Source organism: Pseudophryne corroboree, assembly GCF_028390025.1.
Source record: "Pseudophryne corroboree isolate aPseCor3 chromosome 3 unlocalized genomic scaffold, aPseCor3.hap2 SUPER_3_unloc_40, whole genome shotgun sequence".
NCBI lineage: Eukaryota > Metazoa > Chordata > Amphibia > Anura > Myobatrachidae > Pseudophryne > Pseudophryne corroboree.
In genome coordinates this window covers 854,770-881,097 of record NW_026967531.1, presented here as the reverse complement: position 1 = coordinate 881,097, position 26,328 = coordinate 854,770, and the positions used below count along the sequence as shown (strand labels likewise).

Here is a 26,328-nt window from a genome sequence, read left to right as displayed (position 1 = left end):
TTGCACCCTGGCATCAAGAGTAAGTGCTATGTGCATCTCTGCCAGAAGAGCGTTATGGACGCGACAGTGGTCAGGGGATGCGGATTCCAAACGGCACATGGAAGTATTGCCGTATAAAGGGGAGGAGTTATTTGGGGCTGGTCTATCGGACCTGGTGGCCACGGCAACGGCTGGGAAATCCACCTTTTTACCCCAGGTCACTTCACATCAGCAGAAAAAGACACCGTCTTTTCAAACTCAGTCCTTTCGTTCCCATAAGTACAAGCGAGCAAAAGGCCACTCCTTTCTGCCCCGGGGCAGAGGAAAAGGAAAAAGACTGCACCATGCAGCCGCTTCCCAGGAGCAGAAGCCCTCCCCTGCTTCTGCCAAGTCTTCAGCATGACGCTGGGGCTTTACAAGCAGACTAAGACATGGTGGGGGCCCGTCTCAAGAATTTCAACGCGCAGTGGGCTCACTCGCAAGTGGATCCCTGGATTCTACAGGTAGTATCGCAGGGGTACAAACTGGAATTCGAGGCGTTTCCCCCTCATCGGTTCCTGAAGTCTGCTTTACCAAAGTCTCCCTCCGACAGGGAGGCAGTTTTGGAAGCCATTCACAAGCTGTATTCCCAGCAGGTGATAATCAAGGTACCCCTCTTACAACAGGGAAAGGGGTATTATTCCACGCTGTTCGTGGTACCGAAGCCGGACGGCTCGGTGAGACCAATTTTAAATCTGAAATCCTTGAACACTTACATAAAAAGGTTCAAATTCAAGATGGAGTCACTCAGAGCAGTGATAGCGAACCTGGGAGAAGGGGACTATATGGTGTCTCTGGACATGAAAGATGCTTATCTCCACGTCCCAATATACCCTTCTCACCAAGGGTACCTCAGGTTTGTAGTACAAAACTGTCATTATCAGTTTCAGACGCTGCCGTTTGGATTGTCCACGGCACCTCGGGTCTTTACCAAGGTAATGGCCGAAATGATGATTCTTCTACGAAGAAAAGGCATCTTAATTATCCCTTACTTGGACGATCTCCTGATAAGGGCAAGGACCAGGGAACAGTTAGAAGTCGGAGTGGCACTATCTCAGGTAGTGTTACGTCAGCACGGGTGGATTCTAAATATTCCAAAATCGCAGCTGATTCCAACGACACGTCTACTGTTCCTAGGAATGATTCTGGACACAGTCCAGAAGAAGGTGTTTCTCCCAGAGGAGAAGGCCAGGGAGTTATCCGAGCTAGTCAGGAACCTCCTAAAACCAGGCCAGGTCTCAGTGCATCAGTGCACGAGGGTCCTGGGAAAAATGGTGGCTTCTTACGAAGCGATTCCATTCGGAAGATTCCATGCAAGAACATTTCAGTGGGATCTACTGGACAAATGGTCCGGTTCGCATCTTCAGATGCATCAGCGGATAACCCTGTCGCCAAGGACAAGGGTGTCTCTCCTGTGGTGGCTGCAGAGTGCTCATCTACTAGAGGGCCGCAGATTTGGCATTCAGGATTGGATCCTGGTAACCACGGATGCCAGCCTGAGAGGCTGGGGAGCAGTCACACAGGGAAGGAATTTCCAGGGCTTGTGATCACGCATGGAAACATCTCTTCATATAAACATTCTGGAACTAAGGGCCATTTACAATGCCCTAAGTCAAGCAAAACCTCTGCTTCAGGGTCAGGCGGTGTTGATCCAATCGGAAAACATCACGTCAGTCGCCCACGTAAACAGACAGGGCGGCACGAGAAGCAGGAGGGCAATGGCAGAAGCTGCAAGGATTCTTCGCTGGGCGGAAAATCATGTGATAGCACTGTCAGCAGTGTTCATTCCGGGAGTGGACAACTGGGAAGCAGACTTCCTGAGCAGACACGACCTTCACCCGGGAGAGTGGGGACTTCACCCAGAAGTCTTCCACCTGATTGTAAACCGTTGGGAAAAACCAAAGGTGGACATGATGGCGTCCCGTCTAAACAAAAAACTGGACAGATATTGCGCCAGGTCAAGGGACCCTCAGGCAATAGCGGTGGACGCTCTGGTAACGCCGTGGGTGTACCAGTCAGTGTATGTGTTCCCTCCTCTGCCTCTCATACCAAAAGTACTGAGAATCATAAGAAGGAGAGGAGTAAGAACTATACTCGTGGTTCCGGATTGGCCAAGAAGGACTTGGTACCCGGAACTTCAAGAGATGCTCACGGACGAACCGTGGCCTCTACCTCTAAGAAAGGACCTGCTACAGCAGGGGCCTTGTCTGTTCCAAGACTTACCGCGGCTGCGTTTGACGGCATGGCGGTTGAACGCCGGATCCTGAAGGAAAAAGGCATTCCAGAAGAAGTCATCCCTACCCTGGTCAAAGCCAGGAAGGACGTAACCGCAAAACATTATCACCGCATTTGGCGTAAATATGTTGCGTGGTGTGAGGCCAAGAAGGCCCCTACAGAGGAATTTCAACTGGGTCGTTTCCTTCATTTCCTGCAAACAGGACTGTCTATGGGCCTAAAATTAGGGTCCATTAAGGTTCAAATTTCAGCCCTGTCGATTTTCTTCCAGAAAGAACTGGCTTCAGTACCTGAAGTTCAGACATTTGTAAAAGGGGTGCTGCATATACAGCCTCCTTTTGTGCCTCCAGTGGCACCTTGGGATCTCAATGTTGTGTTGAGTTTTCTAAAGTCACATTGGTTTGAACCACTTACCACTGTGGACTTAAAATATCCCACATGGAAGGTGACGATGCTGTTAGCCTTGGCTTCAGCCAGGCGTGTGTCAGAATTGGCGGCTTTATCATATAAAAGCCCTTACTTAATTTTTCATTCTGACAGGGCAGAATTGAGAACTCGTCCTCAATTTCTACCTAAGGTGGTTTCTGCATTTCACATGAACCAACCTATTGTGGTACCTGCGGCTACTAGGGACTTAGAGGACTCTAAGTTGCTTGACGTTGTCAGGGCCTTGAAAATATATGTTTCCAGGACGGCTGGAGTCAGAAAATCTGACTCGCTGTTTATCCTGTATGCACCCAACAAACTGGGTGCTCCTGCTTCAAAGCAGACGATTGCTCGTTGGATTTGTAGTACAATTCAGCTTGCACATTCTGTGGCAGGCTTGCCACAGCCAAAATCAGTAAAAGCCCATTCCACAAGGAAAGTGGGCTCATCTTGGGCGGCTGCCCGAGGGGTCTCGGATTTACAACTTTGCCGAGCAGCTACTTGGTCAGCGGCAAACACGTTTGCTAAATTCTACAAATTTGATACCCTGGCTGAGGAGGACCTGGAGTTCTCTCATTCGGTGCTGCAGAGTCATCCGCACTCTCCCGCCCGTTTGGGAGCTTTGGTATAATCCCCATGGTCCTTACTGAGTCCCAGCATCCACTAGGACGTCAGAGAAAATAAGATTTTACTTACCGATAAATCTATTTCTCGTAGTCCGTAGTGGATGCTGGGCGCCCATCCCTAGTGCGGATTGTCTGCAATACTTGTATATAGTTATTGTTACAAAAATTCGGGTTATTATTGTTGTGAGCCATCTTTTCAGAGGTTCCTTTGTATTTATCATACTGTTAACTGGGTTCAGATCACGAGTTGTACGGTATGATTGGTGTGGCTGGTATGAGTCTTACCCGGGATTCAAAATCCTTCCTTATTGTGTACGCTCGTCCGGGCACAGTATCCTAACTGAGGCTTGGAGGAGGGTCATAGGGGGAGGAGCCAGTGCACACCACCTGATCCTTAAGCTTTTATTATTGTGCCCTGTCTCCTGCGGAGCCGCTATTCCCCATGGTCCTTACGGAGTCCCAGCATCCACTACGGACTACGATAAATAGATTTACCGGTAAGTAAAATCTTATTATTACCAGCCCAGAGATCTTACCAGTCTCCTCCCCACACTCTCTGGTGTATCTCATACATCAGGAGCCATCAGTCCCTATTATACTCCTGCTCTCCCCCTCATATCATGTCACTGTGTGTTACCAGCCCAGATATCTGACCAGTCTTCTTTCCACACTCTCTGGTGTATCTCATACATCAGGAGACATCAGCCTCTATTATACTCCTGCTCTCCTCACATCATGTCACTGTGTGTTACCAGCCCAGAGATCTGACCAGTCTCCTCCCCACTCTCTCTGGTGTATCTTATACATCAGGAGCCATCAGCCCCTATTATACTCCTGCTCTTCCCCTCACATCATGTCACTGTGTGTTACCAGCCCAGAGATCTGACCAGTCTCCTCCCCACACTCTCTGGTGTATCTCATACATCAGGAGCCATCAGCCCCTATTATACTCCTGCTCACCCCTCACATCATGTCACTGTGTTACCAGCCCAGAGATCTGACCAGTCTACTCCCCACACTCTCTGGTGTATCTCATACATCAGGAGCCATCAGCCCCTATTATACTCCTGCTCTCCCCTCACATCATGTCACTGTGTGTTACCAGCCCAGAGATCTGACCAGTCTCCTCCCCACACTCTCTGGTGTATCTCATACATCAGGAGCCATCAGCCCCTATTATACTCCTGCTCTCCTCCTCACATCATGTCACTGTGTGTTACCAGCCCAGAGATCTGACCAGTCTCCTCCCCACACTCTCTGGTGTATCTCATACATCAGGAGCCATCAGCCCCTATTATACTCCTGCTCTCCCCCTCACATCATGTCACTGTGTGTTACCAGCCCAGAGATCTGACCAGTCTCCTCCCCACACTCTCTGGTGTATCTCATACATCAGGAGCCATCAGCCCCTATTATACTCCTGCTCTCCCCCTCACATCATGTCACTGTGTGTTACCAGCCCAGAGATCTGACCAGTCTCCTCCCCACACTCTCTGGTGTATCTCATACATCAGGAGCCATCAGCCCCTATTATACTCCTGCTCTTCCCTCACATTCAGAATCCTGCACATTCTGTGTTTATTACCTGTCCCCTCGCACTTGATTGATGGCCTTTTCTCTCTAAGAAATCGGGGCTGTCTGGCATTGGGAGCATAGAGAGAAGTGAGGGTGACACATTTATAATGAATTTTCCTAACTAGAATCCAATATCTACCATTGCAATCCACCCACTTGCTTTCCAGGTGAAAGGGGCAGTATCTATGGGAAATGATGGCTACACCACAGGAGATAGAGCAGGTTGGGTAGTTATTGGTAAACTGAGGGGGAGAGTGCAATGGAACATGTGATTCCTGAGTGGCTACCACCGCCGCCTTCTGGTCAGCGAAATATTTTAATGCAAGACGTCTCTTACGGGGAGAATAAAGACCTTTTACATTAAGACTTAAAAACGTCGCCGTGATAGAGAGAGATCAGATCATGCTATGAAACATCTAGGACCATCTGTGTAAAGTCCAATAGAGTCTGTAGGGCGTGTGCATACTTCAAACTATCAACATAAGAAATAAAATAGGGAACAAATATGGGAGACAAACAGAAATAGCGTCCGTAAAGGAGCTATAGATTCCGTCACTAGGGTACCGTGACAGAAAGGTAGAAAAAGGTGGTGGTCGGGCCTAAAAGGGAAACCCACCGACTACCCCAAGTAGCCATACGAGAGTGCAAAATCTAGTCAGCATAGTAACAATTGTAGAAAGAAATATCAAATCTCAATGTAACCAATGTATCCAAAGGAGGTAAAGTCCAAGAGCCTGGCCTGATATCCAATGTAGGTTCTACCAACACAGTTATAAGGGCAACAGGAAGTTACATGAATCAGTCATGCTTTACCTGAACACCCAAACATTCTAGAAAGATATTATGAAACGTAACAGTGGAAAGAATGTCAGACCATATAGCAATTATATAGCACAGGAAATAAAGATAAAAATATACGTTTTATACCCATAACAAGAGCAAATAAATCTGGGCCAAAAATAGATCCATGCCCAGTAACTTAGTCCCAGTTGGCACATGTTACAGTAGGAAACAGACTCTGAGTGTCTGTAACAGTCTTACTCCTTTAGCATATTACTTCGAGATGAAAGACAACTCCTCCGGTAATGGTTTAGGTAAAGTGTCATGAAGGGCTGTCAACAGGAATGTCCCACTTTTTCAGAATAGCAGGGCCATCCTCGGGTGAAGGTATCACTGTGAAGGCGCCGTATCGCATTACAATAAGCTTAGTAGGAAAGCCCCATTTGTATTGCACATTTCCTTGGGTGGAATAGATGCCTTTTGGCCAGCGTCACAGGAGAAATATACGGAAATAGCGCAGATTATCCAGGCACTAAGCTGTGGATGAGGAAGACAAAGCGGCTTGTAGAATGCGTTCTTTAATGTGAAAAAGTGGACCCCGAGCAGAGTGTGCTTGGATAGAGGCCTGTTTGGACTTTGGGAGTCTATGGATCCTATCAATAAGATGGTCAGCAGCAGAAGCCTTCGGTGAAAGTTTCTGAAAAGAGTACCGTGGCATAATCATAAAGCTCTGCATTTGTAACAGAATCCGGAACGCCCATTATTCTGATATTATTTCTCCGAGACCAGTCTTCTAAATCAATGACTTTATCACGAATAGAGACCAGGTCTTCCTGAAGGGTGTCATGTGCTGAAATCAGATCTTTGTGAGACGCAACAATCTCTTTCATCTTAGTCTGTATGAGTGCCAATCTCACTGATACTGGACCTCAAAGCTTGAATATTAGAGTTAAGTTCTGAGGTTATTTCAGTCCTTAAATCTAGATAACATAGAATGTATAGAGCGTAGAGTAACAGGACCATCTAGAGTGTCTTAAGATGTCTTCAGCCATTACAGCTGGGCTGTGCGTCTGACAAGAAGAAGCAGATGATGTTGTATCAGTCTCAGAAGGACCAACTGAATTTGAGGTACCAAACAGATGCACAGGTGGGGCCGATTTGGTACCTTCTTAACCTTTTTTGAAGGCATGGTAAGCTATCAGGTAAGGTAGATAAGAAGCCCCTTAGTGAGGAGAGATCCAGAAAACACATCTAGATGGACTCAGGCCACGGACCTCTTATTTATTATTTTATATACTAACAAGTGTGGTACATCCCTGCAAAGGCAGATCCAATCTCTTTCTCATCAGACTCTGCTGTCTTCCCTGCACTCTCACTCAGATGTTTACTGTTGCCAGTAGCACACGTATGAGAAGCAGAAGTATGGCGGCAGCTGTATAGATTCTGATATGTCATTCTCTATATCATACTTATCGTACACACATCATCCTTATTACTATTGAGAGAATAGAGGTAAAACACTGATGATGGGGGTGTAAGAGTGGATTATAACCTAGAAGATGATGATGATTACAGGGTATCATATGGCGTATTGCATGTAAAGTACCTTGTTCCACACCTACTCTGCTGTAGCAATATACTTTATATAAGGGTTAGTAACACTTGTACAGGCTTACCAGCGTATGAGCACACACATAAAGGAATGCTTCCTTACCAATGCTTCCAGGAGTAACGTTAGGAGACATTTCTCTGACCCATTAGCTTATACGACTGATGTTATTGTTCAGCTAGAATCTCCAGTTCATACGATATGTTCCCCATCCATTGTTTTACATTGGTGCTGACATAGGACTTGCCGAGTGACTACATCTCCATTTATTCTTCATGGTTAGTTACCAGTACAAGAGAGAGATATATCTAAGTCTTGTTATAATATTACATTTGTTATTGTGAGTGTTCTCAGGAGGGTGGACACAATGATAGTCTGACACAATATTATAAAGCTTCATTAAAAGTTATGTTTTATTATATACACACATTTACAATTAAGTGTCCCAGAGAGTCGTCTTCTCCTATTGTTTACAAGATTAATATTGTTACAGAAAATGTCACATTTCCTTAATGTATTTTATTTCCAGCAGATGGACACACAAGCAGGAATATCACAGAAGGACATCTAATGTTATCCCCGGATTGTGACATAAATGATAATGACAGTAGACAGGATTCTCCAGGAGATAACCCCATTACCCCAATTATACATCCAGCTCTATCAGCTGATCCCTCTGATCCTGGGAAATGTTCTCCTGATCACTCTGATATTGGTGCATCTGTTACAGCTCTGACAGTAGATATGGAGTTTCCCTGTTCTATAGATGCCAAATGTTTTATACAGAACACAAAGCTTATTATCCATCAGCCAGCTAAGGCAGGTAAGAGGCCATTTCCATGTTCTGAGTGTGAGAAATGTTTTACACAGAAATCAGATCTTGTTAAACATCAGAGAAGTCACACCGGTGAGAGGCCATTTTCTTGCTCTGAGTGTGCGAAGTGTTTTATCCAGAAATCACATCTTGTTATACATCAGAGAAGTCACACAGGTGAGAGGCCATTTCCATGTTCTGAGTGTGGGAAATGTTTTATCCAGAAATCACATCTTGTTATACATAACAGAAGTCACACAGGTGAGAACCCATTTTCTTGCTCTGAGTGTGCGAAGTGTTTTATCCAGAAATCACATCTTGTTATACATCAGAGAAGTCACACAGGTGAGAGGCCATTTCCATGTTCTGAGTGTGGGAAATGTTTTGCACGGAAATCACATCTTGTTGCACGTCAGCAAAGTCACAAAGATGAGAAGCCATTTCCATGTTCTGAGTGTGGGAAATGTTTTACACGGATATCACATCTTGTTACACATCAGAGAAGTCACACAGGTGAGAAACCGTTTTCTTGCTCCGAGTGCGGGAAATGTTTTACACAGAAATCACATCTTGTTAATCATCAGCGAAGTCACACAGGTGAGAATACATTTCCATGTTCTGAGTGTGGGAAATGTTTTACACAGAAATCAGATCTTATTAAACATCAGAAAACTCACACAGGTGAGAAGCCATTTCCATGTTCTGAGTGTGGGAAATGTTTTGCACGCAAAGCAGATCTTGTTAAACATCAGAGAACTCACACAGGTGAGAAGCCATTTTCTTGCTCTGAATGCGGGAAATGTTTTACACAGAAATCAAATCTTGTTAAACATCAGCGAAGTCACACAGGTGAGAATCCATTTCCATGTTCTGAGTGTGGAAAATGTTTTGCATACAAATCAGATCTTGTTAAACATCAGAGAAGTCACACAGGTGAGAAGCCATTTTCTTGCTCTGAGTGTGGGAAATGTTTTACCTGGAAATCACAACTTTATACACATCTTCGAAGTCACACAGGTGAGAAGCCATTTCCATACTCTGAGAAGTAAATCAGCTCTTGTAGACATCAGTCAGGTGAGAAACCATTTTAATCTTCTGGGGTATACTTATTGCCATATGATGTTCTTCAAGATTCTTATCCTATCTCCTATGCTTTTTGCAATATACATGCTACCGCATGGTGAAATAATCAGACGTCATGTACTCATCTACCACTGCTATGAAGATGATCTGTCTTTTGCTCAGGGTACTGAGAACCCAGTACCAATCCTAAATGGTTGTCTAGTTGAGCTCCAGGTGTGGGTGATGCCAGTTGGCTGTGACTCAGTCCTGGTGAAACAGGTCTATCATAAGATAGAAGCTCACCAACAAAGGGCAGGGCTACAGTTCAGCTTTGCAAACCAACCAGACTTACGCTTGGAGGTTCAGAGTTACAAAATGCGGATCATGTGTGGAATCTTGGTGTCCTGGATTGTGGAGTGAAACTTAGACATCACGTATCAGCCACAATCAGATCCTCATCTGAGGAACAGAGCCAGACTCCAGCACTTATTTCCCTCAGAAGATCTACCTACAGTCATACATACACTTGTATCATCACACATAGACTACTGCAATGTCCTCTACCTGGATCTCCTAGCAATAGAATTGCACCGCTTGTAGCTTGTACAGATTGCAGCAGCCAGTCTGTTACCTAACCAGCCCGTTCCTGCCACATAACACCCATTCTCTACTCCCTTCACCGGCTGCCTGTAAGATGGTGACTCTATTACATAATCTTACTGACTCCCAATCCTACATGATCAGGATCCATGGTAACAGAAGCAGCTTCTGCCTCATTACTGCCCTGCTTTCTTACTTCCATCTGCAGATGAAGGACTCTTACCAGCAGTACCAAGAATCTCCAAGCAGTGCTGAGATGTCAGAGGGGGAGACAGAGTGGTGGCACTAGTGCTGTAGTGGGGCCTGCCGAAGGCACTGTCAGTGGGTAATATTGTCCTCAAGCAGTGCTGAGGTGTCGGGGGGAGACACAGTGGCTGGCAGTAGTGGGGGGAGACAGTGCGGGTGACAGTAGCCGTGGGGAGACAAGGTGGGTGGCAATAGTGGGGGGAGACAGGGTGGGCGGCAGTACTAGGGGGAGACAGGGCGGATGGCAATAGAGGAGGGAGACAGGGTGGTTAGTAGTAGTAGGGACTGCAGGAGGCAGTGACTCTGAGAATCTTGTCCCCAAGCAGAGCTAAGGTGTCAGGGAGGTGGGGCGGGTGGCAGTAGTGGGGGGGTGACAGTAGTGGGGGGAGACAGGGTGGGTTGCAGTAGTGGTGGGAGACTAGGTCGGTGGCAGTAGTGAGGGGAGACGGGACTGGCAGTAGTGGGAGAGACAGGACTGGCAGTAGTTGTGTGTGTTCTGTGTAATAATCCTGAAAGTAGTGCTGCTACCGATCTCATATCATTTGTAGTAACTTGGAAAAGATGAGATGTGAGGTGCACTCTGGAAGCTTATAGGGGGTTAATCAGAGATGATCGCAGATGTGACATCACAGCCCCCCGGAGAATGGTCCCGGCCCGCCCGCGTTCACACCTCAGGGATGCGACCGCAATGTGTGTGTCTGCGTGGCCGCTGCGCATGTGTATTTTGCCACCACCAGCAAACTGCTGCGGGCCGCTATTGCGGCTGGGTCTGAATGACCCCCATAGGCTTTTGGCTCCTGATATGTATCTGTTTTACTTACCTGCAATACTATAATGTAACTTGAATTGTTTCTGTGCTTTAAGGATATTTCTCTTATGTCCTAGAGGATACTGGGGTTCCATTTAGTACCGTGGGGGTATAGACTGGTTCACTAAGAGCCAAGGACACTTTAAGAGTTTAACACTGTGTGCTGGCTCCTCCCTCTATGCCCCTCCTACCAGACTCAGTTTAGTTTATGTGCCCGAAGGAGCCGGTCACAGCTAGGGGGGCTCCTAGGAGTTTTCTTAGTTTTATTGTGTTCTAGAGTTTGTTATTTTACAGGAGGCTGTTTGGCACCAGTCTGCCGGCTTCATGGGACTTAGGGGGGAGAATGGCCGAATTAATACAGAGTTAATGGCTCCATTACTCCACTGACAGGACACTGAGCTCCTGAGGGAAATGTCCGCAAGCCCCACCATGGCGACCGCACACTCCCGCAGCACGCCGCCACCCTTAACAGCCAGAAGACATGAAGAGTGGTAAGTACAGCGCCGGCGTCCCAGTTAGTGGGTCACCGGCGGGTATGGCAGCACAAGGGTGGGAGCGCAGCTCTGGTTGCAGGCTGCGCTCCTGCAAGGCTCAGCAACATATTTTTCTGCCCTATGAGGGGTGTTCGGAAGCCAATAAGACTACCCTACACTGGTCTGACTGGGGCTGTATCCCACTCTCAGACATAATACCACAAGGCCAGTATAAACAAAAGGGCGGGAAGCTGCGCGTCATTACAGGGGGGCGGGGCTTCCACTCAGGGCAGACCCAGCAGCTCACCAGCGCCATTTTCTCCTTGCAGATCTCACTACAGGATGCTGACAGAGAAGCGCTGCCCCTCCAGACAACTCCAGCAAACCTCTGCGGTACCAGGGGGTTATAGAGGGGGGAGTGTAATTAAATGGTACTAGCTACCCTATTGAGGGTAGCTGGTCAGCGCCGGGCTTTTATCATAATATTAGGCAGATAGGGCACTGTGTGGGTTGTCCCTCATACTCTGTGACACTCTGACGGTGCTGTGGGGGAAGCTGACATTTTCCTGTGTGTGTGTGCGCATATATCTCACATTACCATGGCAAGGGACTGTGGGGGTCATTCCGAGTTGATCGCTCGCTAGCTAGTTTTAGCAGCCGTGCAAACGCTATGCCTCCGCCCACTTGGGAGTGTATTTTAGCTTGGCAGAAGTGCGAACGCATGTGCAGCCGAGCGCTGCAAAAACAGTTTGTGCAGTTTCTGAGTAGCTCTGAACCTACTCAGCACTAGCGATCACTTCAGCCTATTCGTGTCTGGATTTGACGTCATACACCCGCCCAGCCATGCCTGCGATTTTTCAGACATGCCTGCGTTTTTGCAAACACTCCCTGAAAATGGTCAGTTGACACCCAGTAACGCCCCCTTTCTGGCAATCTTCTAGCAGCCTACTGTTAGGCGCCGGGGTCCGCTTGTCCGCGCGACCCGGTGCCTAGCAACTAGGGACGCCGTGCACGTACAGCCTCCTGCTCCCTAGCAACGCTAGACACCGGGCGCGCTGAAGCCGCACGGACCCTAGCAACGGGGACGCCACTGGCGGACCGCTTTCCCCGTTGCCGGGTTTTAGGATTTAATGCGTTCACCTGTTCTCTGGCCGTGCAGCAAGGCAGCTGCACGGCATTTAGTCCAATCAGCCTCTAAACAGCTGATTGGAGGACTCCCTGTTAAGTACACTCCCAGGGCTTCTCACAGACGCCGGTAATAGCTTCCTGCATGCTGCCTTTGTTTGCTGAGAGTCCGTTTCCAGTCCTGCTGTATCCGGTCATTCCAGTCCTCTGAAGTCCTGTACTCGGGAGTTATCATCTCGTCCCTGGAGTCCTGACTGATCACCGTTTAACATCCAGTGGTGTTCGTGAGTCGCGGCTCTGCAGTGTGTAGCGGCTCGGCCGCTTTACCCTTTATATTTTGTGTTTGGAGCATTTGCGGAGGGTTCCGCTTCCACAGGTCCACTCTGGTATTCGGCGGTGGCGGGTAGGAGTATTGGACAAGTGGATTTTGGTTGTCCTTTTCCCTGGCGGTTTCTCCGCACATACTTTAGATTTTTAGTTAGCTCGTAGCCCCTGGCCTGTTTGTTTAGTTAGAGGGCCTCTTGTTATCATCCTGTCTCGGATTTCCCTTTGTCTCTCACTAAGACCGGGGGGCATCGGAGTTGGGCAGACATAATCCGCCCTTCAAATGCGGCTGCCAAGGGCTCAAGAAACCATAGTCTCGCAAGGGATTTCTGACAGCACGGGTAAGACAACCGAGTTAGGGCGCCAGGGGCTATTCCCTTTTCCAGCATTCCGTTCCAGTGCTCCGGTCCTTGCCATAAGATCTCCTCTGACCAGGAGTGCTGGAATCATAACATTATTACCGGCCAAACCAAAAATTTAAATTAAACAGGGTTTAATTTTTTCATTTTCATTCAGTTTTATTAAGGTTTTTTGGCCTCATGAATCCGACTGGTTTAGGGCCGAATCCTGGTCAGCTCATAGTCAATCAGATTCAAGAACTTACTCAGATGGTTCAGAAACTTTCTCTTCGGGTGAAGTCGCAGGAAGATCTTTTGCGAGCCTCCCCAAGGGTAGTCCCTGAACCAAAGATGCATTTGCCTGACCGTTTTTCTGGTGATAGAAAAGATTTTTTAATTTTAAAGAATCCTGTAAACTTTATTTTCGTTTAAGACCAACTGCCTCTGGTACTGAATCTCAGCGGGTTGGGATTATTATTTCTTTACTCCAGGGGGATCCTCAGACCTGGGCATTTGGTTTAAAGGCAGAGGATCCTGCGTTGTTGTCAGTAGACTTTTTTTTAAGTCTTTAGGGCTTTTGTACGATGACCCAGATAGAGAGGCGTCTGCTGAAAGTCAGCTGCGCGCTCTCAAACAAGGTAGAAATCCTGCAGAGGTTTATTGTACTGAATTTCGCCGTTGGTCAAACGACTGTGGCTGGAATGACCCAGTCCTGCGCAGTCAGTTTCGCCTCGGCTTATCAGAGTCTATAAAAGACAGTCTCCTCCAGTACCCCGCTACTGAGACACTCGATAAACTCATGGAGCTTTCTATTAAGATTGATCGGCGTCTCAGAGAGCGGAGGGCTGAAAGAGGAGCACCTGTAAGATCAAGTCCGTGTTTATATTCCATTCCTGAAGACGTAGAGGAGCCCATGCAGATGGGTCTCTCTCTGCTGTCTCCTGAGGAAAGAGCCAGAAGGCAAAATTCTGGTCTTTGTCTGTACTGTGGGGGTAAGGGACATTTTGCTCCTAACTGTCCGAACAAGTCGGGAAACGCTTTGACCAGGTGAATTGTGAGGGGCTTCACCTAGGTCTGCAGCTTATCTCCTCGAATAACTCCCTTTTAGTCCCAGTTAAGGTTTCCTTTGGCAGCCTTAGTTCTTTGGTGTCGGCTTTTGTCGACAGTGGAGCTGCAGGAAACTTTATGGATTTAACTTGGGCTAAGGCCTTAGGCCAGTGGTTCCCAAACTGTGTGCCGTGGCACCCTGGGGTGCCGCGGGACACTTGCAGGGGTGCCTCAGGTTGGTGGTCAAGGACCAATTCAAACTATTTATTGTCATTTTAATAGGCAAAACCAGTGCTGATGGCTTCCAGTTATAAAATATGTGGACAAACAAAAGCAAATCTTGTCCCTCACCACATAACTGACCCTAAGGATGACATATAAACATAATTTACTTAATCTAATATTTTTTTCGAAATTTCTCAATAAGAAACTTGTGGCCTAGGGGTGCCGTGAAAAAAAATCTGACACTCCAGGGTGCCGTGACTCACAAAAGTTTGGGAACCACTGCCTTAGGCATTCCTCAGTTACCTTTGGGTAGGTGTGTCACCATGCATGGCTTAGATGGGAATCCACTGTCCAATGGGGTTATTTCTCTCCGTACACCCCCTGTATTACTTACAGAAGGAGCTCTACATTCTGAAAAAATCGAGTTCTAGCTTACTCATTGCCCAGCAGTTACAGTTGTTCTGGGTCACCCTTGGCTGGCCTTTCATAATCCCACCATTGATTGGCGGTCAGGGGAGATTTCACAATGGGGTACTTTTTGTGCTAAGGAATGTATTACGTTTCCAGTCAGAGTAGCAGCTATCATTCCAGAACTCATTCCTGTGGAATACCAGGAGTTTGCTGATGTCTTTTCCAAAGGCAATGTGGACATTCTGCCTCCCCATCGGCCTTATGATTGTGCTATTGAGCTAATTCCTGGTGCCGCTTTGCCAAAGAGAAGACTATATGCATTATCCGGGCCAGAAACTGCAGCTATAAATGATTATGTTAAGGAGAGCCTAGAGAAAGGATTTATTAGACCATCAAAATCTCCTTTAAGTGCAGGCTTCTTCTTTGTGGAGAAAAAGGATGGCTCGCTTAGACCTTGCATTGACTTTAGAGCCCTGAATAAGATCTCAGTTAAAAACACTTATCCTTTGCCGCTGATTTCTGTACTCTTTGATCAGTTACGTTCGGCTGTGATTTTTTCTAAAATTGACCTTAGAGGAGCGTACAACCTCATCCGAATTAAATCTGGAGATGAGTGGAAGACGGCCTTCAGTACTCAGTCGGGTCACTACGAGTACCTAATGATGCCGTTCGGCTTGTCTTATGCTCCAGCAGTTTTTCAAGACCTCATTAACGATGTGCTCCGTGACTTCCTAGGGAAATTCGTGGTCGTTTACTTAGACGACATCCTGATTTATTCTGAATCAATGGAACAACATGTTACCCAGGTGCGTCTGGTTCTTCAGAAGTTACGTGAGAATCATTTATATGCCAAACTGGAGAAGTGTGAGTTTCACGTCACGGAAGTATCTTTTTTAGGGTACATTATTTCCCCTCAGGGATTTTCCATGGAACCAAAGAAGCTCCAGGCCATCCTTAGTTGGGCGCAACCCACCAATTTAAAAGCAATTCAGCGCTTTTTAGGGTTTGCGAATTATTATAGGAGGTTCATTCATTCTTTTTCTGACCTGGTTGCTCCCATTGTAGCTTTGACAAAGAAAGGAGCGGATCCTACCAACTGGTCGCGTGAAGCTGAGTTGTCCTTCCGGGCCTTGAAACAAGCTTTTGTCTCGGCTCCAGTCCTCAGACATCCCAATCCGGAATTGCCCTTTGTTGTGGAGGTTGATGCCTCGGAGGTTGGAGTGGGGGCTATCCTTTCTCAAAAGGATCCGGAGTCTCTGGAGTTACATCCTTGTGCCTTTATGTCCAGTAAATTCTCCTCCGCTGAATCCAACTATGACGTTGGTAATCGGGAGTTACTGGCGGTAAAGTGGGCTTTCGAGGAGTGGAGGCATTGGCTGGAGGGAGCAAAACATACTATTTCAGTATTGACTGACCATAAAAACCTGCAATACATCGAATCGGCTAAGCGGCTTAATGCCCGGCAGGCACGTTGGGCTTTATTTTTTTACTCGTTTAAAATTTATAATCACTTTCAGGCCTGGTTCCAAGAATACTAAGGATGATGCCCTGTCACGCAGCTTTCTTCCGGTTCACAATAACAGTCCGGTTACTCCCATACTTCCATCTTCGGTCATCTGGGCAGGCCTCAAACAAGATTTATTTACCCAGTTAAAACAGCTTCAACACCAAGCTCCTGGAAATACTCCTGCTGGTCGTCTTTACGTTCCTGAGTTTTTGAGAGCTACTGTTTTAACGGAATTCCATGATAACAAAGTTTCCGTGCATCCGGGAATCTCTAAGACTTTGGAGTTAGTCTCTCGCTCAGTATGGTGGCCTGGTCTTTCTAAAGACGCTAAGGTGTTTGTTTATTCATGTCAGGTTTGTGCACAGCATAAGGTTCCCCGTTCCTTGCCTATCGGGCAACTTATGCCCTTAAATGTTCCTCTCAGGCCATGGTCTCATATTTCCATGGATTTTGTGGTTGACATTCCCCTTTCAGCCGGATTCCGAGTCATATGGGTGGTAGTGGACCGTTTTAGCAAGATGGCTCATTTTATTGCTCTTCCCCGATTGCCTTCTGCCCAAGGGTTGGCAGTTTTGTTTCTCCGCCATGTTTTCAGACTTCATGGGTTGCCTACTGATATTGTTTCTAATCGGGGTCCACAATTCATTGCACAATTCTGGAAATGTTTTTGTGCCTCATTAAAGATGAAATTGTCATTAACATCCGGTTACCACCCACAATCCAACGGGCAAACCGAGCGAGTTAACCAATCATTGAAACAGTATTTGCGCTTGTATTCAGCCAAACTCCAGAATGATTGGTCCGAGTTTCTTCCGTTGGCGGAGTTTGCTTACAATAATTCTTGTCATTCCTCCACTAAAGAGTCTCCATTCTTTTCAGTTTTTGGTTTTCACCCCAGAGCTAATTCTTTTTTTCATCATTCCTCAGTCTCCTCGCTAACCTTAACCTCCCATCTCAGAGCCATTTGGAAAAAAGTGCACCTTGCTCTCAGAAAAGCGACTTTCGAGAGAAGAAATTTTCTGACAGGCTCCGACGTCCTTGCACTTTTAAGGTGGGAGATAGGGTATGGTTGTCGACTCGTAACATCAGGCTTTGAAAATCCTCGGCTAGATTGGGACCCAAATTTATTGGGCCATTTCTTATTATTAAAAGAGTCAACCCAGTTGGCTTTCGGTTACGTTTACCAAGATCTCTCAGGATTGGAAATACGTTTCATTGTTCCCTGTTGAAACAATACGTTTCTTCCAGTAGATTTCCTCGGAGGATCTCTCAGGGTAGATCTCCGGTGGATGTACAGGGACAACAGGAGTTCTTGGTGGAGAAGGTTCTCGATTCCAAATTGTCCCGGGGCCGGCTTTATTTTCTGGTTCACTGAAGAGGCTATGGTCCGGAGGAAAGGTCTTGGGTCCTGGATAAGGATCTTCATGCCCCGAGGATCAAGAGGGCATATTTTCGGGAATTTCCTCGGAAACCTGGCTTTAGGGGTTCCTTGACCCCTCTTCAAGGGGGGGGTACTGTTAGGCGCCAGGGTCCGCTTGTCCGTGCGACCCGGCGCCTAGCAACTAGGGACGCCGTGCACGTACAGCCGCCGGCTCCCTAGCAACGCTAGATACCGGGCGCGCTGAAGCAGCACGGACCCTAGCAACGGGGACGCCACTGGCGGACCGCGTTCCCCGTTGCTGGGTTTTAGGATTTAATGCGTTCACCTGTTCTCTGGCCGTGCAGCAAGGCAGCTGCACGGCATTTAGTCCAATCAGCCTCTAAACAGCTGATTGGAGGACTCCCTGTTAAGTACACTCCCAGGGCTTCTCACAGACGCCGGTAATAGCTTCCTGCATGCTGCCTTTGTTTGCTGAGAGTCCGTTTCCAGTCCTGCTGTATCCGATCATTCCAGTCCTCTGAAGTCCTGTACTCGGGAGTTATCATCTCGTCCCTGGAGTCCTGACTGATCACCGTTTAACATCCAGTGGTGTTCGTGAGTCGCGGCTCTGCCGTGTGTAGCGGCTCGGCCGCTTTACCCTTTATATTTTGTGTTTGGAGCATTTGCGGAGGGTTCCGCTTCCACAGGTCCACTCTGGTATTCGGCGGTGGCGGGTAGGAGTATTGGACAAGTTGATTTTGGTTGTCCTTTTCCCTGGCAGTTTCTCCGCACATACTTTAGGTTTTTAGTTAGCTCGTAGCCCCTGGCCTGTTTGTTTAGTTAGAGGGCCTCTTGTTATCATCCTGTCTCGGATTTCCCTTTGTCTCTCACTAAGACCGGGGGGCATCGGAGTTGGGCAGACATAATCCGCCCTTCAAACGCGGCTGCCAAGGGCTCAAGAAACCATAGTCTCGCAAGGGATTTCTGACAGCACGGGTAAGACAACAGAGTTAGGGCGCCAGGGGCTATTGTTCTTTCCTGCTCCCTTTTCCAGCATTCCGTTCCAGTGCTCCGGTCCTTGCCATAAGATCTCCTCTGACCAGGAGTGCTGGAATCATAACACCGCCAGTGCAAAGAAAAACTTTGCAAGAACCTGAGCACAACCACAAAGGGCTTTGTACCCATACGTCACATGTGCACAATGTGGGGCATACGCATGCGCAGGAATGCAGTTTTTCACCTGATCGCTGCGCTGCGAAAATCGACAGTGAGCGATCAACTTGGAATGACCCCGTGTGTCTTGTACTGCAGAGTGTTTATCTTCTCCAGGGGAGTCCCTGCTATGTACTCAAAACAGTACACCTTCTCAGGCTTCTGGGTCTGAACCCGTTTGGGTGGACTCCATAAAGGGTATGATATAAAATATCTCTACCAGATTATCCCATACTGAGAAAGACGCGTCATTTTAGATAGAGTCTGTGGAGGATCTGATGAATAGGGATACAGCCCCCACAACTGCGCCTCTCACCCCACCCACGTATCCACAAAAGTGTACACTGGCCCAGATAATGCATGCTGACACTGATACCGATGCCTCAGATACAGGGGATGGTGAGGTGGATCTGGTGGGGAGATGCAACTCCTGCCCGAGGGGTACAAGCTATGATTGAGGCCATTAGGGATATTTTGCAGATAACCGAGAAGGTTTCTGTTCAGGAAGAGGAATCTTATTTTAATATAAAAAATAAATCCTCGGTTACCTTCCCTGCATCAAAGGAGTTAAACTCCCTATTTGAAGGAACCTGGGAAAACCCAGAGAAAAAAAATCCAATTCCCTAAAAGGCAACTCATTTCTTTCCCTTTCCCTCAGGAGTATAGGAAGAAGTGGGAAAACCCACCTATTGTGGATGCCTCTGTGTCTAGATTGTCAAAAAAGGTTGTTTTACCTGTCCCTGGTACAGCCTCCTTAAAGGAGCTGGCTGACCGCAAGATTGAGACTACGCTCAAATCACTATACACTGCTACAGAAGTGGTTTAGAGACCCACTATTGCTTGGGCGTGGATTTCTAGGGCCATAGTAAAGTGGTCAGGCACCTTACTAAATTATTTAGATTCCATGAATAGGAGTGACATTGACATGTTTTTACATCACATACAGGATTCTGCAGGCTTCATGGTGGAGGCCATGAAGGAAATTGGCCTGCTTAATGCAAGGGCCACAACTATGGCAGTTTCGGCATGCAGGGGACTGTGGCTTCGCCAATGGACTGTGGACACAGAATCCAAGAAAAGTGTGGAGATCCTGCCCTTCACAGGTGAGGCCCTGTCTGGGGACACACTGGATATGTGGATATCCAAGGCAGCTGCAGGTAAGTCGACATAGGTTAAAAGATTTCAGTCACATCTGGGCGACATCATGCCTAGACCCCTGGATAAAAGATATTATTGACCAGGGGTATAGACTGGAGTTTCAAGAACTCTCACCTCACAGATTCATCAAATCAGGCTTACCAGCTTCTCAGGAAGACAGTACAATCCTGCAGAAGGCTATTAAAAAATTGGTACAAACACAAGTCATTGTTCCAGTTCCACCACAACTACAGAACAGTGGTTATTACTCCAATCTGTTTGTGGTACCGAAACCGGACGGTTCATTCAGACCGATATTGAACCTAAAATCCTTGAACCCTTACTTGTGGGTATTCAAATTCAAGATGGAGTCTCTGAGAGCGGTAATCTCAGGTCTGGAGGAGAGGGAATTCCTAATATCCCTTGATATCAAGGATACACACCTTCACATTCCGATCTGGCCGCCTCACCAGACTTATCGAAGGTTTGCACTACAGGACTGTCACTATCAGTTCCAGGCACTGCCATTTGGCCTCTACAGCACTGAGGGTGTTCACCAAGGTCATGGAAGAGCTGATGCTCCTCCTCAAGCAGTGAGTGAACATAATTACATATCTGGATTGTCACAATCCGGGTATTTGGACGCCATTACTTACCCTTCAGATGCCTCCTGAGGCGGGCTCAGCGTTCCAGGACCGGATTCCGCTGTTCCTGAGTTTCCACATGCAGAGTGTCAGAGTGGTGTTTTCATCAGCCGCGGCCTCCGCTGTGCCCGCGTGGTTAAATGTGCATCTATCAGCCTGGCGTCTCCTGTCTCCGGTGGCCGGCGCCGCCATTACTGTTTCCCAGACCACATGGATTACAAACCAAACTTCCCTCCAAGTGTCTGCATGGGCGCAGCCATCTTGGATTATGTCATCTGATCATTTCCACCAATCTGCTGTCTGTATTATTGATTTGCATAATTGCCTAGCCAACCCCTTCCTTGCTGCAGGTATAAGTAAGCTGTGCCTGAGCAAGGAAGACGTCAGTGCTTTGGTTGTCAAACCTAGTTCCTGTTTGTCTCTCTTCTATGATTGTCTTCCAGGTTCCAGCTCCTGTCTCAAGACTTCCACCATAGAGACCCGCACCAGCATTCCACCTGCGGTGTAGCCTGACTCTCCAATCCATTGTGGATTCATCTGTTTCCAGCTACAACACTACCTGCTTCCAGCCTCAGCTTCCAGCAGAGTACAGCTTCCCTTAAAGGGCCGGTGTCCTTTCTACACTTTACCAATCTCCACCGGAATTATTATTTCTCCGCTCTCAAGTTCTACATTTCAGTTCACATTTCATCGCTCCCAAAGTTCATTTATTATTTAACTGGTTCCAGCCAGTATCCACTCCATGCTAACAACAGTCTGGTTCCAGCCAGTATCCACAGCAGCTGTTTTACCTTCAGCAACCCAGCTCTTCCTGGAACACCAGCTGGTACAATCCTGGATTATCTCCATTGCTACAGCCGGGCCTGGTAAGGACTTTCCATCTAGAAGATCATAAGAACTATCTCACACTACCAGTGCCCTGTGGCTCCTGCCATGCTGTAGTACTCAGGAACTGTATTTATTCTTTGCTGACTTTTACGTTTTCTTTTATTGCTGCTGTGATGCGGAGTTGTCATAATAAACATCATTGACTTTTATCCAAGTTGTCGTGGTCACGCCTTCGGGCAGTTATTATTCATGTTACTTACATGTCCAGGGGTCTGATACAACCTCCCAGGTTCCGGTACATCTCAGCCCCTACAACTGAGGCTGCCTCCCGTCAGCTCAGGCCCTCAGTTGTGACAGTAAGCACTGACCTAATGAATCCAGCCGGAGACCAGGATCAAGCGGCCAGGCCGATGCAAGAACTGGCAGCCCGACTAGAACATCAGGAGGCTGCACAGGGCCACATCATCCGCTGTCTCCAGGATCTCTCTACTCGGCTGGATGGGATTCAGACAACTCTCCGTGGATCAGGCGCGTCTGGTGCGTCAACCACAGTGACTCCAGCTATAACCCCACCCACCTTACCCATTTCTGCTCCACGTCTTCATCTTCCAACGCCAGCAAAATTTGACGGATCTCCAAGATTCTGCAGGGGATTTCTCAACCAGTGTGAGATTCAGTTTGAGCTACAACCTGGCAATTTTCCCAGTGACCGTACAAAAATTGCCTACATTATTTCTCTTCTCAGTGGCTCAGCCCTTGATTGGGCATCACCGTTATGGGAGAGGTCCGACACCCTGCTATCTTCTTACACTGCATTCGTGTCAACATTCAGGCGCATCTTCGACGAGCCAGGCCGGGTAACTTCAGCTTCGTCTGAGATTCTCCGTTTACGCCAGGGATCACGTACTGTAGGACAATATCTTATACAGTTCCAGATCCTGGCATCCGAACTGGCATGGAACGACGAGGCCCTGTATGCTGCATTCTGGCATGGTTTATCCGAGCGTATTAAAGATGAATTAGCTACCAGAGACTTACCCTCCAAGTTAGATGAGCTAATCTCACTTTGTACGAAAGTTGACTTAGTTTCAGAGAGAGAGCAACTGAGCGTGGAAGATCATCTGCTCCAAAATCTTCTGCTCCTCCTCCTCGTCAACTGTCACCATCTAAAGATGAGCCCATGCAACTTGGCCGTTCCCGTTTAACTCCTGCTGAGCGCCGAAGACGTCTCTCCGAGTTTCTCTGTCTGTATTGTGCAGCTCCGTCTCACACCATTAATGCCTGTCCCAAACGTCCGGGAAACTCCAAATCCTAGCTCGCCAAGGAGAGGGCCGGCTAGGAGTAATGATCTCCTCTCCATCTCCTCAAGATTGTAACCTCCCAGTCTCGCTTCAAGTTGCTCAACGTTATCAGAACGTCATTGCCCTCCTGGATTCCGGAGCAGCTGGGAACTTTATTACTGAGGCCTATGTTAAACGGTGGTCCCTACCCACCGAGAGACTTCCTTCGTCCTTTTCCTTAACTGCTGTGGATGGCAGTAAAATTTTTGATACAGTTATTTCTCTAAGGACTCTACCAGTTCGTCTGAGAGTGGGAGTTCTTCATTCCGAACTTATTTCACTTTTAGTGATTCCAAGAGCCACACATCCTGTGGTCCTGGGCCTTCCATGGCTCCGTCTTCACAATCCTACAATTGATTGGACGACTACGCAAATCCTGGCATGGGGTTCCTCCTGTACTAAGACATGTTTATTTAAAGTGTTGCCTGTCTGTTCTTCCTCCCCCAGGTCGTCTGATGTTCCACCTCCTCCATATCAAGATTTCACGGATGTGTTCAGTAAAGCTTCTGCTGATATCCTTCCTCCTCATAGAGAATGGGACTGCCCGATTGATCTCGTTCCAGGGAAGGTTCCACCTCGAGGCCGAACTTATCCGTTGTCTCTCCCCGAGACGCATTCTATGGAGGAATACATTAAAGAGAACCTAGCAAAGGGGTTCATTCGACCTTCTTCTTCTCCAGCCGGCGCAGGCTTCTTTTTTGTAAAGAAGAAAGATGGTGGTCTGCGGCCGTGCATCGACTACAGAGGTTTGAACGACATTACCATCAAGAACCGCTATCCTTTACCCCTGATTACTGAGCTCTTTGACAGAGTTAGCGGAGCTACCATCTTTACAAAGCTGGACCTGAGAGGTGCATACAATCTCATCCGGATCCGTGAGGGTGACGAGTGGAAGACCGCATTTAACACCCGTGACGGACATTATGAGTACCTCGTCATGCCCTTCGGATTGAGCAATGCTCCAGCTGTCTTCCAGCATTTCGTCAATGAGATCTTCAGAGACATTCTATACCGTCATGTCGTGGTCTATCTAGATGATATCCTCATTTTTGCCAACGATTTAGAGGAACATCGTTTCTGGGTAAAGGAGGTTCTGTCCCGTCTCCGTGTCAATCATCTCTACTGCAAATTAGAGAAATGCGTCTTTGAAGTCAAGTCCATTCCGTTTCTAGGGTACATTGTGTCCGGTTCCGGACTAGAGATGGATCCTGAGAAACTACAAGCAATCCAGAATTGGCCGGTACCCTTAACCCTCAAAGGGGTCCAGAGGTTCTTAGGGTTCGCCAATTATTACCGAAAGTTTATACGAGACTTTTCCACCATTGTGGCGCCTATTACTGCTTTCACCAAGAAGGGTGCTAACCCGTCCAAGTGGTCTGAAGAAGCCATGCAAGCTTTTCATCTTTTAAAACAGAGGTTCATCTCTGCACCTGTCCTGAAACAGCCTGACATCGACTCTCCTTTCATCTTAGAGGTGGATGCCTCCTCCGTTGGAGTAGGAGCGGTGTTATCTCAGAGGGCTAAAGATGGTCATTTACATCCTTGCAGTTTCTTTTCACGGAAATTCTCACCAGCGGAGCGCAACTATGCCATTGGCGACCAGGAGTTGCTAGCCATCAAGCTCGCTCTAGAGGAGTGGAGATATCTGTTGGAGGGAGCTTCTCATTCAATCACCATCCTTACAGACCACAAGAACCTTCTATATCTAAAAGGCGCACAATGTCTCAACCCTCGTCAGGCCAGATGGGCACTTTTCTTTTCCAGGTTCGACTTTAAACTCCAGTTCTGTCCGGGCTCTCAGAATCGCAAGGCCGATGCCCTTTCCCGCTCATGGGAGCAAGAAAATGAGTCAGAGTCTTCAGACAAGCATCCTATTATAAATCCGTTGGCATTCTCCACGGTAGGGATGGACTCTACGCCCCCATCAGGGAAAAGTTTTGTGAAGCCGACACTAAGGAAGAAGCTCATGCATTGGGCCCATGCTTCCCGTTTTGCCGGACATACAGGTATCCAAAAAACCCTGGAGTTTATCTCTAGGTCCTATTGGTGGCCAACTCTGAAAAAGGACGTTTTGGAGTTTATTGCATCTTGCCCAAAGTGTGCTCAACATAAAGTATCCCGCCAGTCGCCTGCGGGGCAACTGGTTCCACTATCTGTTCCCCGTCAACCATGGACCCATTTGTCGATGGATTTTATTACAGATTTGCCCATGTGCAACAAGTTCAATACCATCTGGGTGGTAGTTGACCGGTTCACCAAGATGGCACACTTCATTCCTCTCACCGGTCTTCCGTCAGCTTCCAAGTTGGCTCAAGTATTCATACAAGAGATCTTCCGACTCCACGGTCTTCCAGAAGAAATTATCTCAGGTCGAGGAGTTCAATTCACAGCCAAATTCTGGCGAAGTTTATGTCAAGTCCTCCAAGTCAAGTTAAAGTTTTCCACGGCTTACCATCCTCAGACCAATGGTCAAACTGAGAGGGTGAATCAGGACTTGGAGGCCTTCCTCCGCATCTATGTGTCCTCCTCTCAAGATGACTGGGTTCAATTACTTCCCTGGGCCGAGTTCTGTCATAACAACCAGTATCATTCTTCATCTTCTTCAACACCATTCTTCACCAACTTTGGATTCCACCCTAAAGTCCCTGAGTTCCAACCGCTTCCAGCAACTTCTGTTCCCGCAGTGGATATCACCTTGCATCAGTTTGCCAATATCTGGAAGAGCGTACGATCAGCTCTGCTCAAGGCATCGTTCAGGTACAAGAAGTTTGCGGATAAGAAGCGTCGAGCAGTTCCTGCTCTCAAGGTGGGTGATCGGGTATTATTATCCACGAAGAATTTGAGGTTAAGAGTTCCCAGTATGAAGTTTGCACCTCGCTACATCGGTCCTTTTAAAATTGATCAAGTCATCAATCCTGTTGCTTACAGACTCCAGTTACCTCCCTTCTTAAAAATACCCAGGACATTCCATGTTTCCCTGTTGAAACCGCTAATCTTGAATCGGTTTCATTCCTCACTTCCACCAACTCCGAAAGTCCAAACTCAACGAGGCGTTGAGTATGAAGTGGCCAAGATCCTGGACTCACGTCACCGTTACGGTCAACTTCAGTATCTCATTGACTGGAAGGGCTATGGTCCTGAAGAACGCTCTTGGACCAATGCCTCTGACGTCCATGCTCCTGCCTTGGTCCGAAATTTCCACGCAAAGTTTCCTTTAAAGCCTAAGAAGTGTCCTGGGGCCACTCCTAAAGGGGGGGGTGCTGTCACGATCCGGGTATTTGGACGCCATTACTTACCCTTCAGATGCCTCCTGAGGCGGGCTCAGCGTTCCAGGACCGGATTCCGCTGTTCCTGAGTTTCCACATGCAGAGTGTCAGAGTGGTGTTTTCATCAGCCGCGGCCTCCGCTGTGCCCGCGTGGTTAAATGTGCATCTATCAGCCTGGCGTCTCCTGTCTCCGGTGGCCGGCGCCGCCATTACTGTTTCCCAGACCACATGGATTACAAACCAAACTTCCCTCCAAGTGTCTGCATGGGCGCAGCCATCTTGGATTATGTCA

General features: G+C 47.6%; 1 protein-coding gene across 1 annotated transcript in view; it reads left to right on the top strand.

The window, feature by feature from the left end:
* Positions 1-10,116, top strand: part of LOC134984216 (oocyte zinc finger protein XlCOF6-like) — a 196,217-nt gene extending 186,101 nt beyond the window's left edge. Inside the window, exon 3 of the mRNA XM_063949846.1 lies at positions 8,093-10,116. Within this exon, the coding sequence (XP_063805916.1) occupies positions 8,093-9,132 (1,040 nt within the window). The 3' untranslated portion in view covers positions 9,133-10,116. The remainder of the gene's footprint in view (positions 1-8,092) is intronic.
* Positions 10,117-26,328: the final 16,212 nt, after the last annotated feature.